Here is a 13827-nt window from a genome sequence, read left to right as displayed (position 1 = left end):
GATTTGTCATCATACGTTATAAAAAAATCAGCAGCAAGCAAAATTGAAATAATACAGCTATAGTATTGTATAGAAGACGGTCGAAAAAAAAGGTTCTCTTTTGCTTCCGAGAGGATAAACTCATAAGAAAAAGAACTCGAATTTTTTGAAAAGCTCGCTCCGCGAAGTTCGCGTGTGCAGGCTGAGTTTAGTACAAAGCCGCTGCTTGAGCTTTTTTAATTGTCTCTCGTCGCAGTTCTATACCTCATTTTCTCTCTTGCGTTGACCTATGATATGCAACATGATCTGTTACTTTCAGCCTTCTTAGATCAAACGTTCCTTCTCTAACTTTGATAGATTTCAATCTCTACTTTCTCGATTTTGCTATTGGAAAGCTTTTAATAAAACTGATATAAAAATATACAATACGTTACGAAAATCACAGAATACTACTTAATATTGTTAATCGAGTTTTGAATATTTAAAAAAATTTTTTTTAATGTTTTTTGTATGAGTTATTATTTATATAAATTTTTATTGTATCTATATTATAAATATGTGTATTTTTATAATCCATAAATTATATATTTAATATGAATTAAATAATCATCAGATATTTCCTTAAAAATCAAATTTGAAGATTTAAAAGCACCATTTTTTTAAAGATTACACATTTTATATATTTTTCTTTATAGAAAAATTATCAAATAAATGTATAAATGTGTAAATGTAAAAGATATTTATAATATTTTAATTTATAATATTTGTGGAACATATCTCTGTGTAATATAGGTATCTATAAATATATGATATTGATTTATCAATTTTCAAATAATAAAATGATATATTAAAGCGTTTGGCTTGTTTTTAGAAATATACTATTCTATAAGATACTTAGAATAGTATTAATTATTTTAATTTTAAACATATATATATATTTCTTGTCGCAATAACATATTTTCAATTCAATTTCTATTAATTTCTAATTAATTTGTCTAAATTTTTTCTTGATCTTCATTTAATAGCGAGATAAAGATTGTCAACTAACATTTATAACATTTCAAGTTTACTATTTTTTGTAAAATACTTTGAAATACTTTAAGACCTTCAAGAATTTTTTCTCAAAAAGAAAAGCCTGAGTTAGATTTTTCTAAGTTGCAGTTTTCTAATTTTTGACAAAAATTTTTTTCATTATTAATATCTTCTGTTGTGCAAAATTAAATTTATACAGTACTAACATTAGGGAAAAAATATTTACTAGAAAAAATTTTATTTTTTACTTTGTTTTATTTTATAATTTATATATAATTTTCTCAAAAATATATGTATCAAATTAATTAATCAATATTATTTAAATCTTTAAATGTACTGGAATTCAACAATGAAATATTGCTTTCCGAATCAGGGCCGAAAGCGTTAATAATACTTAAGAGAGAAATATTCAGTTCTGTTACCTTATTTCACGGTTAACACATTTGATAAAACACGAAGGGTAGAATGTTAGGGAACGCTCTCCCTAAGAAGGCCATGTATCAGTTGAGGGTTGAAATCAGGAGCAGGGTTTCTCTGGAACATCCTATGTATACGCAGTACACACAGATCGGTGTGTTCAGCGAAGGAATCGTAGCGGGATCGACTAATTTGAAATTCAGTCCCGTATCCCGGTGCTCGATGCACGAACGAGCTTGGCGCTTATTGTTGAGGAAGAGAGAAAGAGGAAGAGGGAGCGGGAAAGATGCGGAAACGCGGATGTGCGGATGAGAGTGGGTACATTATTATGTTTTTTTTTTGGGCATAAAACCAATAGCGACTCCGAGCGAAATGACGATATACCTACCATTTTCTCGTCACGGAAATGAATTTACGAAACTGCAAATAATGCGCGGTCCGCGGTAGAAAAGGCACCGCGAATTTATCGATGTATACGCGCGTCCGTGCATGAAACATTTCGATGGGGCGGGGAGAGGCAGGGTGGACCCTCAAAGCTCTCGAGCTTCGAAGAAACCCGATATGACTTAATATGATTCGCGCGAAAATTTGCGGGAATATTTATTAACGGTATACCGTATAGCTGCGCGACTGCGATTCTGTCACGAATTTCTGGTTGCCAGAAACGCGAGAATAATACTTGAACATTTTACGTACAAAATTGTGTCGGGATAAAATTTTCCTGTTATTAAAATTAATATCGACAAATTTTTTTTTACTGTAAATTGAGAAAAAATTCGAATGGAATATAGAAGAGACAATCTATGTTATCTTTTGATATTAATTTATCTTTTCATTTTGATACAAGTTGATTAATTTATTAAGAATTATGATATTAATATTAAATAATACGCTCTATAATACAGACATTAAATAGATACTTTATAAAAAAATTCGCAAGATAAGTTATTATATATATATATATATAGCTTTTTATCAAATTAAAAAGCCAAATTTCTGTCGAATACACAGAAAGTGCATCAGCCTGCAACGCACGTTTACAGCGCAATGTAAGCCTGTACATATCGATCTCGTTCGTAGTATTGGTAAGGGAAATTGCATATAGAGATTCGATATCACCGGCCTGGACCAGTGGTTACTCTGAGTGCAAGTTCAAAAATAACCTGCTAGCTGCATGAAATAGAAATTCACGTAACGAATTGGTCGGTGGTATAAAAGAGAAAAAAAAAGAAAGAAAAGGGAAAGAGAAAGCAAGGAGGACAGTGAGAGGAGAAAACGAGAGAGAATCTTTAAAATGTTCTCTACCAACGAATCGGCGAGGCGAAGCAGCGAAACGGGAATATATACTCAAAGCATTACGGAGCAAGAAGTTCATTTCTCATTGAAATACCGTCATATTTTCAGTCTATTCGCGTAACGTGAGCGCGCAGTTCGCCGAATTCAGGATTCGATGCCATTTCGCTGTCGCCAAAAAATAAATGTGAAAAATGAGACATTTTTAAGAAAGATAGGCCTGAGACGCTTCTCTCGATAGATCGTGCATAGAAAGAGCGTTATTCCCCGATCTGGTTCACGTAAGAAATATCTTTCTACATCATTTCGGAAATTATTATAAAAATTACTGATACAGAGAATATTTCCGAACTCCGTCCGAATAGTCGTGTCGTGAAAAATGACATCGTTTTAGTCGTTAAATTATATCTATATAATAAACTTGCATATATTTGTAAAGCGATTAAACTATATATTTATTTGATATAATTGTTGCACGAAAAGAAAAAAATTCCTTATATAATCGCAATCACTTACGGACGATAAAAAAACAAAAGTTTGATGCATAACATTTCTTTATAAAATAAAGTTCTTAATTAAATTGTTTCTGCAACTTCAATTTCTCTCGTAATGAAATACTTGATTAAACGCGTATGCCTCTATCAGATGTGATCGTACATATACGGACGCTGCATACGCAGATGTACTATTCTCTCGATTGCATCTGTATATATCTATCGCTTACCTGTCGTTCAAAGTGTAATGAAATGTTTAATTAAATTGCATAATGACAGTCGGTTGATATAGTATTTGTATAATATTGCCAAACCTGCCAATTGTTTAACGCGGCTGCAGGAAGTTTGACAGATACCTAATAGATGCTATCGTTGTTCGTTAAATTTTCTCGGTGTTGCTCGTTTGCGATGTAAAGAGGCGCATGTTCGATATTACTTCATGATATCGAATTTCAAATCTTTTCTTTTAGTTTCGCAATCTTAGAGAGAATAATCGTCTCTGAAGTTACTTTGGTTCGTTTCAGCGTATGTTATTTATCATTAAATTTATCTGATTTCTTTGACTAGTGCAATATTTTTATCTGTGCAAAAAATTAGATGAAACTTACATTTTCTATTTTTAAATATTAAAAGATAATTTTTGCATTTATAAATTTTTTATGAAGGTATACTTAAATTTTTATACTATAAAGTTGAATTAAAAATATGTTACTTGTTTTTTTGCTATGATGCATTCATAATCTAATATAATAATATTGAAAGAGAATATTGAAATATCTTCTTAAATGACATTTTTCTATATGATATTACAAGAAAAAATTACAGATTGTTTTTTTATGTCTCTCAATTATTGAAGAAATGTTTTCGTATAATTTTAATCGTATAGTTTATAACTATGCTAGTTCTATGGTATCCAGTAGTGAGCTTTATCCGCAATAGTTGAACGATCCTTGGTGAGTTATCTTTTCCAAAATATTTTTGTGATGCCGATATCGCGATTGCAACGTTTATCAATCGCTCGAGAGCGATCGTGCACGTGAAGAGAGAGCAATCAAAAAATCGTTTATCGCTATTCTCATAACGCCTTTTATGCATGTCACACGATGAGAGCGACAAACTCGTAGTTATTTTCGCACGAGAAGATCTACTTTCTTCGCGAGAGACATCTTCCTTTTCGTATCTATGATTTATTGTCTTTTAGACGTCGACGTTCATACGCATAAATCACAGCAACGTGACATCGATGCCGCGCACAATGCTTTCCATGAGCCTTTGAACACAATACCCACGAGTGCTGTTTGAACCCGTCGAAAACAATAATTTCATCCGTCCGTATGTAGCGACCGAAACGCGCTTAAAAAGCGCGTAAACACGATCGAAAAAACTGTCACTGGCCGCTTGACATGCTAGTATTTCGTACACATATTTTCGTCAAGAGGGGCTCGAGTGCATCTCCATTTTTGCAAACTGCATCGTGCGATTAGAAGTATTTTCTTTAAAATTTCCCGCATTTCCCGCATGTATATATATATATATATATATATATATATCTCCTTTTTTTTATGAAATATTAATCTAATTATTAAAGTCCGAATCATATTACAATTATAAATTCTAATCAAATTTGAATGCATTTTACGAAATATATTTTATTAATTATTTGTCATTAATATAGAATGATCGATTAAAATAAACTGTAATCTTTAATAGAGCAGCAAGCTTAATAAAATAGAATAGACTTTTCTAGAAGAATAAATTATTACCATTATTGATTACGTGTATGTCAGTTGTAGATAAACGAATAGTAGAAAAAAAATTTGCGTTTTAATATCTGAAAAGAAAAAGTTGATATTTCTGCATGGATAGATACATTTCCGTTTCTTTATCCGAGATATGTTAGCTATTCAGTAAGCTGAAGAAAGAGCTCGACACACTAAGAAACGTCAAGTAGATACAGAAAGTTCTGTATATATATATATATATATATATATATATATATATATATATATATATGCAAAACTAAAAGTTAAAGAGAAAAGAAAAGATAAAACGAAAAGAGATATCGCGCCGAGCTTCCGAAAAGACGCTACATACATCTTGGAAATTCTCCGCTGTTGTGCTAACTCTCGGTTTCGCGTTTCGGTGCCTCATGTAAGCAAGAAACTGCAAGCAAAGAGAACGGAAGGACGTCTACTTAGGCAAGCAAGGTTTTCCGTGCATACGTGCTCGCAAATCCCACCGAAATTCAGCCGTTCGGTAAAAAGGTGCACTCGCGCGCGTACAGAACGCCAAAAAAGAACAGCGGGACAAGAAGAAGAGCGCTTGGTCGGAGGTACGCAAGAAGACGCAAGCTGCAAGCGTATCCGTAAGGGTTTGCCCCTTCCTCTCTCCCCACTTTGCGTTTCCCGGATGAAAGAAACTCGTCGACTCTGTGCTTGCGGTCCGCTGCTGCTAGTCCGAATTTCGCCGGTTGGCGTTCTGTATCGTATTAGGGTAGGAGTCCCGTCGGCCAGCCAGGGTTAGGGCGGGTAGAATGAGAAGCGGAGCGGCAACGGGGACGGCTTCGGGGGTTCGGGGGAGGGGAGGGTCGGGGGCAAAAGCTCGCAGGATGGTAGCGGCGATGGTAATGACGGCGGCGAGCGATGGCGAGAGGGTAGGTCAGAAGGGGGGAGGACGCACCGCAAGCTCGAAAGTTGGGAAAAAGCCAAGGAAGGGGTTGGTGCACGGACTAGCCGAAGGGCGCAAGCTCCGGGTCTTCCTGTGGCCCTCCCATTCGGTCGCGCGATAGGTGGAGCTTTCCTACCCGCCAATACATATCCCGGGGAACGGGGTGCGTCGTACTCGCTCTGCCGAGGGGTGCGAGTAGTGCCGAGCAGCCACCGCCGTCGCTGCCGCCGTCAGTCCTTCCACATCCACACGAAAACGCGCGTTCCACGGTGGTGGCCTCCGTGTGGTGGCCCCCTCGGCGCCGGCTCCGCTGCTGCTGCTGCTGCTGCTGCTGCTGCCGCGCCGTGCGTGGCTGGTTGATAAGGTCAGGGTTGTCGGGCCCCGTCAAAAAATAACGCGCCGCGGTGACATAAGCGTCGCAAAGAATCCAAGATCGAGTGCTGAAATATCGTAGGGATGAAGTATCGAAGCGATTTGGTTGGGCAAAAGTGAATGAAAATTAGCGTGGACCTGTCTCGTATCGGGTATATTGTGTGCGCGATGGGAGAGATGTCCGTGTGAACGTGAGATTAGTTCCGCTAATGTTGACCGATGTGCGCGGGAAGGCCGATTATATGGCGGCGTGAAGAGGGTGAATCTCTGTTATTCGGGTTTGGTAAAAACATTCTGGCATCTCGAGATATCTTGTTCGTGATAAAGTTTAGCAATGATATCTTTAGAATTATCGCATCAGAGAGTCTAATATTCTCAATAAGATGGCTAAGTGGAAGGAAACTTCCGTCTCGTATCTTTGTGCAGTATCTTGCCAAAAAAATTAACTTGATTTGAGAAAGCGATCAAACGCTTTTATTGCATAAAACTTTCTCTTCTTAAAAAAGAAAAATAATTTTATAATAATTGAAGAGAGATTGCGTAACGGTATTTTGAATAACATGTCTAAAGTTGCGCGATAATCTTTCGATAACTTGTGTAAAAGTCTTAATAAAATTATATATGTATGTCATAAATGAAAGCAATTTTTGCAATTAATTTATTATTATTTATTATTATTCTTTATGTATGTTATTTCTTAAAGATATAATTAACTGTTTTTTATATAAAACAAATTAATATCATAGAATTATTTATCAGTGCGTTAAACAAATTCAATTTATTGGCTTTTATGTCAAGAAAGCGAGATAATTTAGAGTATATTTCTAACGTTTTTTATCAAAAGAAAATATTTTGCCGATTGACAAAATTACATTTTTAAGAATAAATTATTGATGTCTACCCTTGTATATAATAATAATTCAATCATGATTATATGCTGAGACACGTAATTAACAATAAGTGAATTAATTAGTGCGTGTAGTTTCTCGACGCATTAGAGTAAGCTATTTGAATACGCGCGGAATTCTGTAGAAATGAGGTTTCATCGATTACGATGCCGAATTTACGAATTGTCGAGTTATTTATCAATTATACGATGCTTCATTTCGATAATGAGAATCGCTCGTGAAATAATATAGATATAATTCTATAGAGAGATATTGAGTGAATCATATGAAAAGTTTTATAATGACAAGAAAGATATTTAATTATATTTAATATGATTAATAGAAAAAGGTATTTTATTATATTTTTCGAAGGAAAGAAAAATTTCAGGAAGAGAAGATTAAGATAAGATTATTGATATGATGCAATAACATTATTTCAAATTATATACAAATTTTAGACATAAGTACTTATCTCTCCTTTTTTTCTTTTATTGATAAACATTTGATATAAAATCTACGGTATTTTATAATAAAGAGACAACGATAAAGAGATATATATTGATTAATGTGAAATACTTAGATATTATAATTGCTTCTAAAAGATTTTTTGTGACGCAAATTTGCTTCTTTCAAAATAATATTACACATTTTAACAATTTTAACAATTTATGATTTTTATGTCCACAATTGTTTGAAGTAAACTTTTTCCCATTTATCGAGATAGAAATATATCGCGATAGACAGAAAAATTAGGTCCACGATAAGCGCTATCCAAATACTGGATGTCTATACGCGTGTGCTTTCGAGCGGTAGAAAGAGATTATGTTCGTAACGATACACATATCTATAGTAGGAAATATATGACCTGATACGCTTGATTTTGCACTCGTTGTTTTTTATAGATAGCGATACAAAGTACACGACAGATATTTTGGACAAATTACAAGTCTAAACAACGCCGAAACAAATTCGAAATAGAAAGTTTTAGACGTTATTATTTAAGAATGTGGAGATATCAGAATAGAAAGAAAAGTTTTAAAAAATAAAAGAGAACTCGATATATACAATAATCTATTTAAACGTGATATTTTTGTACCTTTAATTTTTATATTTAAAAAAATATCCAACTCAGAGTTTATATTAAAAATTGTGAGACTCTTTATCATCTCGTATGTTTGGAATTTTTTAATTTAATTTTTTTTAGTGAATTAATGTGCGATGCAGTAGATAGTAAATTTGTAAATTTTGTTTCGATGATTTCGATGGTATTTTAGTTAACTCGTTTTTACAATTTAGGTGTACAACTCATGCTAGGTAAAAAAATTTAGATAATAAGATTTTCCAAACATTTTAGCATGAGTTCTTGTTTGTATCTAACAATTTAATACACAAATTCTTGTTTACCGGAATATATAATAGCTATGAAATATGTTATACATGAATGGCTTCAATGAATAACACTAAGCTTTTAAAAGCTTACAAAATACTTTATATATTGATTAGTTTTTCTTTTATTGTATATTTTAAGTAATTTTATAAATATTAGTAACATTTTATGTGTGTTCTTTTTTGTTTTATATTAAATATTAAATATTAAATTTATATAAAGTGAGAAAATAAATTATAGGCACAACTTTTAAAATTTAATAAAATTTAAAGAGAAGCAAATAAGAATTTTAATCCTTACTCACAAGTACTGGTGAATCATTTTTGTCCTTGTAATTTCTAAGGCTGCGTTTCACTAAACGATTCCACGACACTCACGAACATTGTGTCTATCTTTGTTTAACTTTCGGCTTCACCGAAACGCAGCCTAAGAATATCAATTTCGAAAACGAAACGTCATAAGATCATAGCGCTGCTCTGTAAAAAAAGTTATTGAGATGGGAAATGTCAAGCGGCCTGTCTCTTGCGGCAGTCGCTCCTTATACAGCGAGTAGTCAAAACTCTCTATTAGTTAAAGACTCATCTATACACTTACGTATACTTTTTCTGAAGCTAAGTCAATTTTTTTTTTATAAGAGTTTTTTCTATTACGAGTGCGTCATATAATTTATTTTTTAACATATTATATAATACATTCTTAAAAACAAAGTGATGTTTCTTTTATACACGAAAGACGTTAGAAAATGTCGAGAGCTTATTTGCGACGCTTATCGGTTTTTTATTGTTATACAAGTACGCTATATAATTTATTTTTTATTTTTTATATATGTATAATATATGATACATACGATATATTTTTAATAAGAATGTTTAACATAAAAAAACATTGAAAACCTGACTTTGATGCATTAAAAATGTTATTTTTTACATTTCAAAATTAAGCATCTCATTTTAATTTATTAATACGGTAAATTTTTTTTATTATTCTTTAAGATTTTCATTTAATTGCTGACAATTTTATTTTTTTTCTTTTAATTATTTGTTTGAAAGTTTTGATTTTTTTTTTTATCATAACAGTGTATTTTAAGTTTTTTCACATATTCGCAATTATAATATATTTAAGCAAATTATTTTTCAAATTTTATTCATCTAGTCTTTATATATATAGTTAGAAAGATCAAAGAAAGTATATGAATTTTTTCAGATTTTTTAAAACACTTTTACTTATTAATAAATGCGACACAATTGACCATCTGTATGATATCAAAATTACAGAGTAAATATTAATAACGTAACGGAGTAAAGGTTTAAAATTCTGTTGAATGGTGACTAATAAATGATTCCAGAGAAATACTCTGTCTTTTAATTTGCAAGTCTTATAACTTTTATAGGATTTTAGTTATCAAATCTTATATTTTTTGTATTTTGACTATATTCTCGTATCAGAATGATATATGAAGAGATTAATAATGTGTAAAAAGTGCAAAATTAGAAAAATAAACTGTTTAAAACGGTTAATAGATTCAAGATATAGAGAAAACTAATAATACAATTTTCATTAAATTCGACTTGCCGTACTATGTTTAAAACATAAACTAATTTATAACAGGACAAATGTATACGAGATATGATATTGAGAATGAGTACATGTTAATAATTATATATAATTTAGAAACATACATATATATATATATATATATTTCCAAATTATATATAATTGTCAACATGTGCTGATTCCCGATATCAGTCATATATCTCATATATCTACATGATAGAAATTCCTGTCTTATAAAACTTTCTCGCACGGCTTTTGTGCTTCATTGTCAGAAGCACTGTGAGTAAGAGTAGATCGTACACGGCCTGTGAGCTGTGTGATTTCTCGAGAAAGGTTTGCCGCGCGATCAGTGTCGAATTTTCAGTCAGTCGACTCAGAGCCGGTGAATTGTTACCATCAAGCCTGTTCGATCTCTCGCCGATTATTTCTCGTACGTATTGGATTGTCGTTCGAGATATCATACTCAACATTCATCAAAACTCGTGAATTTATCGCGTTTTAACAGACAATATTTTTCTTTTTTTTTCTCTCCACGTATTTCAAATAGTTTTCTCATATCGATTAACAACAGGAATACGCGCGTTCTTTTTAATAGATATCTCAATGTTATATATTGTTATAATTCAGATCTCTATTTTTCGCCGCCCATCTATTTCTATAATTACTTTTTCGAGAAAAATTTCGCGATAAATTTTCGATTTATATATCGAAATTTTTCCAGTTTGGATTATTGATGATAACTTAAGCCCAAATAGTATTTTACCCAACGTATCGTAATAAGTTAAAAATTAAAAATCATCGAGGTGATTAATGGGAATATTTTTGCGGGAAAGATCAGCGCAAAGCTTCACAGTGTTCTTTTCGAATTGCAGATCGAATATAAGTGCGCGCGTGTGGTTCGTGTGTGTGTACATGTGCCATAATCGCCACCATCCGCAGCAGTGACCGGAGAAGAAGAGGACTCGACCCCAGCAGTGGCCGGACCCATCGAAAAATGGATGCGAAGTCGCAACGAGTTATCTCCGGTTTGCTTTTGTTCGCCCTCGCCACATTGCAGCTCAGTAAGTTCTTTCAATTATTAATAGTTAGCTAAAACATAATGCGATTATTGAACGTAACATAATGAATACATAATTTTACATCAGTCTGAAGAAAGAATCTCACAATTTTTCTTTGTGTTTTTTTTATGCTAATAATAATTAATTTTTTTTAATAATAATAAAACTTTAATTTGTCAATTTTATTTAAAGTAATTTTAGAAGAATCTTCTCAGCTTGAATGAATAAAATAATTCACCAAAAAATAATTGTTACAATTGCATATATATTTTTTATGAATCTTTTTTCTATTCTAACTGCATTATTGAAAATATAAAAATTACAATTAGGCAAAATAACGTAAATTAAAAAAAAAACATTTTATCTTGCCGAAATATTTTTCCAAACCTCATACTCCTTTTACACATAATCATTAATGCATAATAAATACTATTCGAAAGAGATTTATTTTATTTATAAATTTTCACTGGATTTATTATCTATTTTGTTAATTGATATAGTATAATAGTATTATGTTACAATATTTTTTTTAAGAAAAACATTTATATATAAATATGCATGATACATGCGTGATTATGCATTGAAACAATTTTTTCCTCTTCTATAAAGATTAATATATTTTATTCAGCTTGTGATATACACAAGTATTACGTGTATTCTGAGCTATATGTCAATTTAATTAAAATGTGTTGGAATTTCATAGACGAGATTCATATGGCACTTTGCGTTGTGCAAAAGTTATTGTTATACGCGTCTCCAGTATTTTGCGGTAATATTTCGAATCTCATTATTAGATAAAGCGATATAAATTACGTGACCTTCCACTTTCCTTTCACAGACGGATGCGAGAAAATACTTTTCGCGGAATGTTTGCCGGCGTTTTGACCTCCTGAGAATAACTCAATGATTTTATAGACATTTCGCGTCTATGCGTTGAATTCTTACATGGATATGTTATGTCACAACCAAGTCGTTTAACTATTGAAATATTAAAGAATTTAAATTATGACAAAATATGAAAACGGAATAAACGCGCGAAACAATTTAGCGTGCAATATATTTCTTTTATTGTTTTGGCTTATTTTTTTTTTTAAATTCAAACGATTCGTGCGTAAATGTTACATAAATACTTTACAAAACGCTTGAGATACGATCCATGAGAAGATCCTAAAACTTAGCATAAGTATGAAAGATATACAACCTAAGATCGTCGAATTTTGTCAGCTGGAGGAAGATGAAACGAGATTCTTTTGACATATTATTTATTCCTTCGGTTCTAAAGAGCGTCAAGTGTATTTACTTTATCTCTTATATGTAAACACAATATTTTTTCACATTTTCTACGACATTGTTTTTAAAGTGTTGCATATAAAAAGAAAATCTCAAAATCTTTTAAATTTCTACCGTATATTGAATTGTTTTCCTTAAAAATATATTATCACATAGATCTCCGAATGAAGCAATTATAATCGGACGAAAAAAAATGTATGTTGCGAAAGAAAACGTCAACGGCTTTATTTCGCACGATATTTGATCGCGAATGAGCCCCCGATAATCGGAAAAACAATGTCGGCGCGACCGCGATTGTAATTTGAAAACTTTTAGTCGTTTAAAACGTAAATTGTGCAACGGGGAGAAACGGGGACGCGGCCGTTCGTCCCGGTAAAGCGACGCGCAAGTAGATACGACCGTGCAAATGCGTAAATTGCATAATAGCCCCATCAATGTGTGTTCACGCGAAGATACGAAGCCCTGGCCTGGTTTTTGCTGGGGGACTTTCACTTGGTCTCACTATCTTTCTCTCTTTCTCCCCACCTGTCTCTTTCTATCGATACCGGGTCGCTGCTTTTCGCGTCTCGTCACCCGGCTCCTTGCTCGTTTCCTATCGCAAACGTCGGTCGGTCTCGCCGACCGAACTCGCTTTCAAACCAGTTCGCCGTCACCGGTGAATCGAAGGATTCCACCAAAATCGTTTGGATAATCCATCTCAACGATTCACGGCGGACACAAAAGCGTGAATAAGTTAGTGTTATCATATTGTTATTCCCCTACGGGAATTTTCGACTTGTTTTGTCGATTTATACTTCTTTCTTTGAAATTATTTTATATCTGTCATATAAAATAATGTGTTAGCATTTTATATACATCGCATGTTTAATGTAAAAATAATATAGTTAATCTTTTTAGCGTAATAAGAGAAATCTTTGAGCATAAATTATAAAAAAAGAGTTAGGAAATAAAATTTGAAACACGATTTTTTAACCCTTTGATTAATTTTGTTAAATTTATGCAGATATTCTTTTTAAAATATGACATTTTAAAAAAAATAAATATATTCTCATTATTCAATGAATTGGGAATTATTTGATTAAAGTAACGAATATAAATAATAATTACTTGAATATAAATATATATATAAAACATATTTATATATATTATATATATTTATATATATATATATTAATATATTTATATATATATTAATATATTAATATATTTATTTGAATATATTTATATATATTGAATATTTATATATTTATATATTTATATATTTGAAATACATCAATTTTTTTATTGATTAAGTTTGATGTAATTTAAAATTGATAACCTTTTAAGATCATTTTTAAATTTAATATCATAAAATTTATTCTAATTTGTATGTAGCATGTTGCAAAATAGCCATTTTT

General features: G+C 31.9%; 1 protein-coding gene across 5 annotated transcripts in view; it reads left to right on the top strand.

Annotated features, from left to right (window-relative positions):
- LOC140667882 (protein Skeletor, isoforms B/C) overlaps window positions 1-13827 on the top strand; it is a 71685-nt gene that overhangs the window by 10656 nt on the left and 47202 nt on the right. For 2 of the 5 annotated variants that reach the window (XM_072896217.1, XM_072896213.1), the window contains exons 1-2: window positions 10327-10512; window positions 10955-11143. In XM_072896217.1, the coding sequence (XP_072752318.1) occupies window positions 11077-11143 (67 nt within the window). In that variant the 5' untranslated portion in view covers window positions 10327-10512; window positions 10955-11076. Of the gene's footprint in view, window positions 1-6122; window positions 6247-10326; window positions 10513-10954; window positions 11144-13827 lie in introns of those variants that run through there. The other 3 variants (XM_072896214.1, XM_072896216.1, XM_072896215.1) reach the window with 2 other exon arrangements.

The sequence above is a fragment of the Anoplolepis gracilipes genome, chromosome 7 (assembly GCF_047496725.1).
Source record: "Anoplolepis gracilipes chromosome 7, ASM4749672v1, whole genome shotgun sequence".
Lineage (NCBI taxonomy): Eukaryota > Metazoa > Arthropoda > Insecta > Hymenoptera > Formicidae > Anoplolepis > Anoplolepis gracilipes.
The sequence above is the reverse complement of the archived record's forward strand: the minus strand, read 5'-3'. Positions and strand labels throughout refer to the sequence as shown.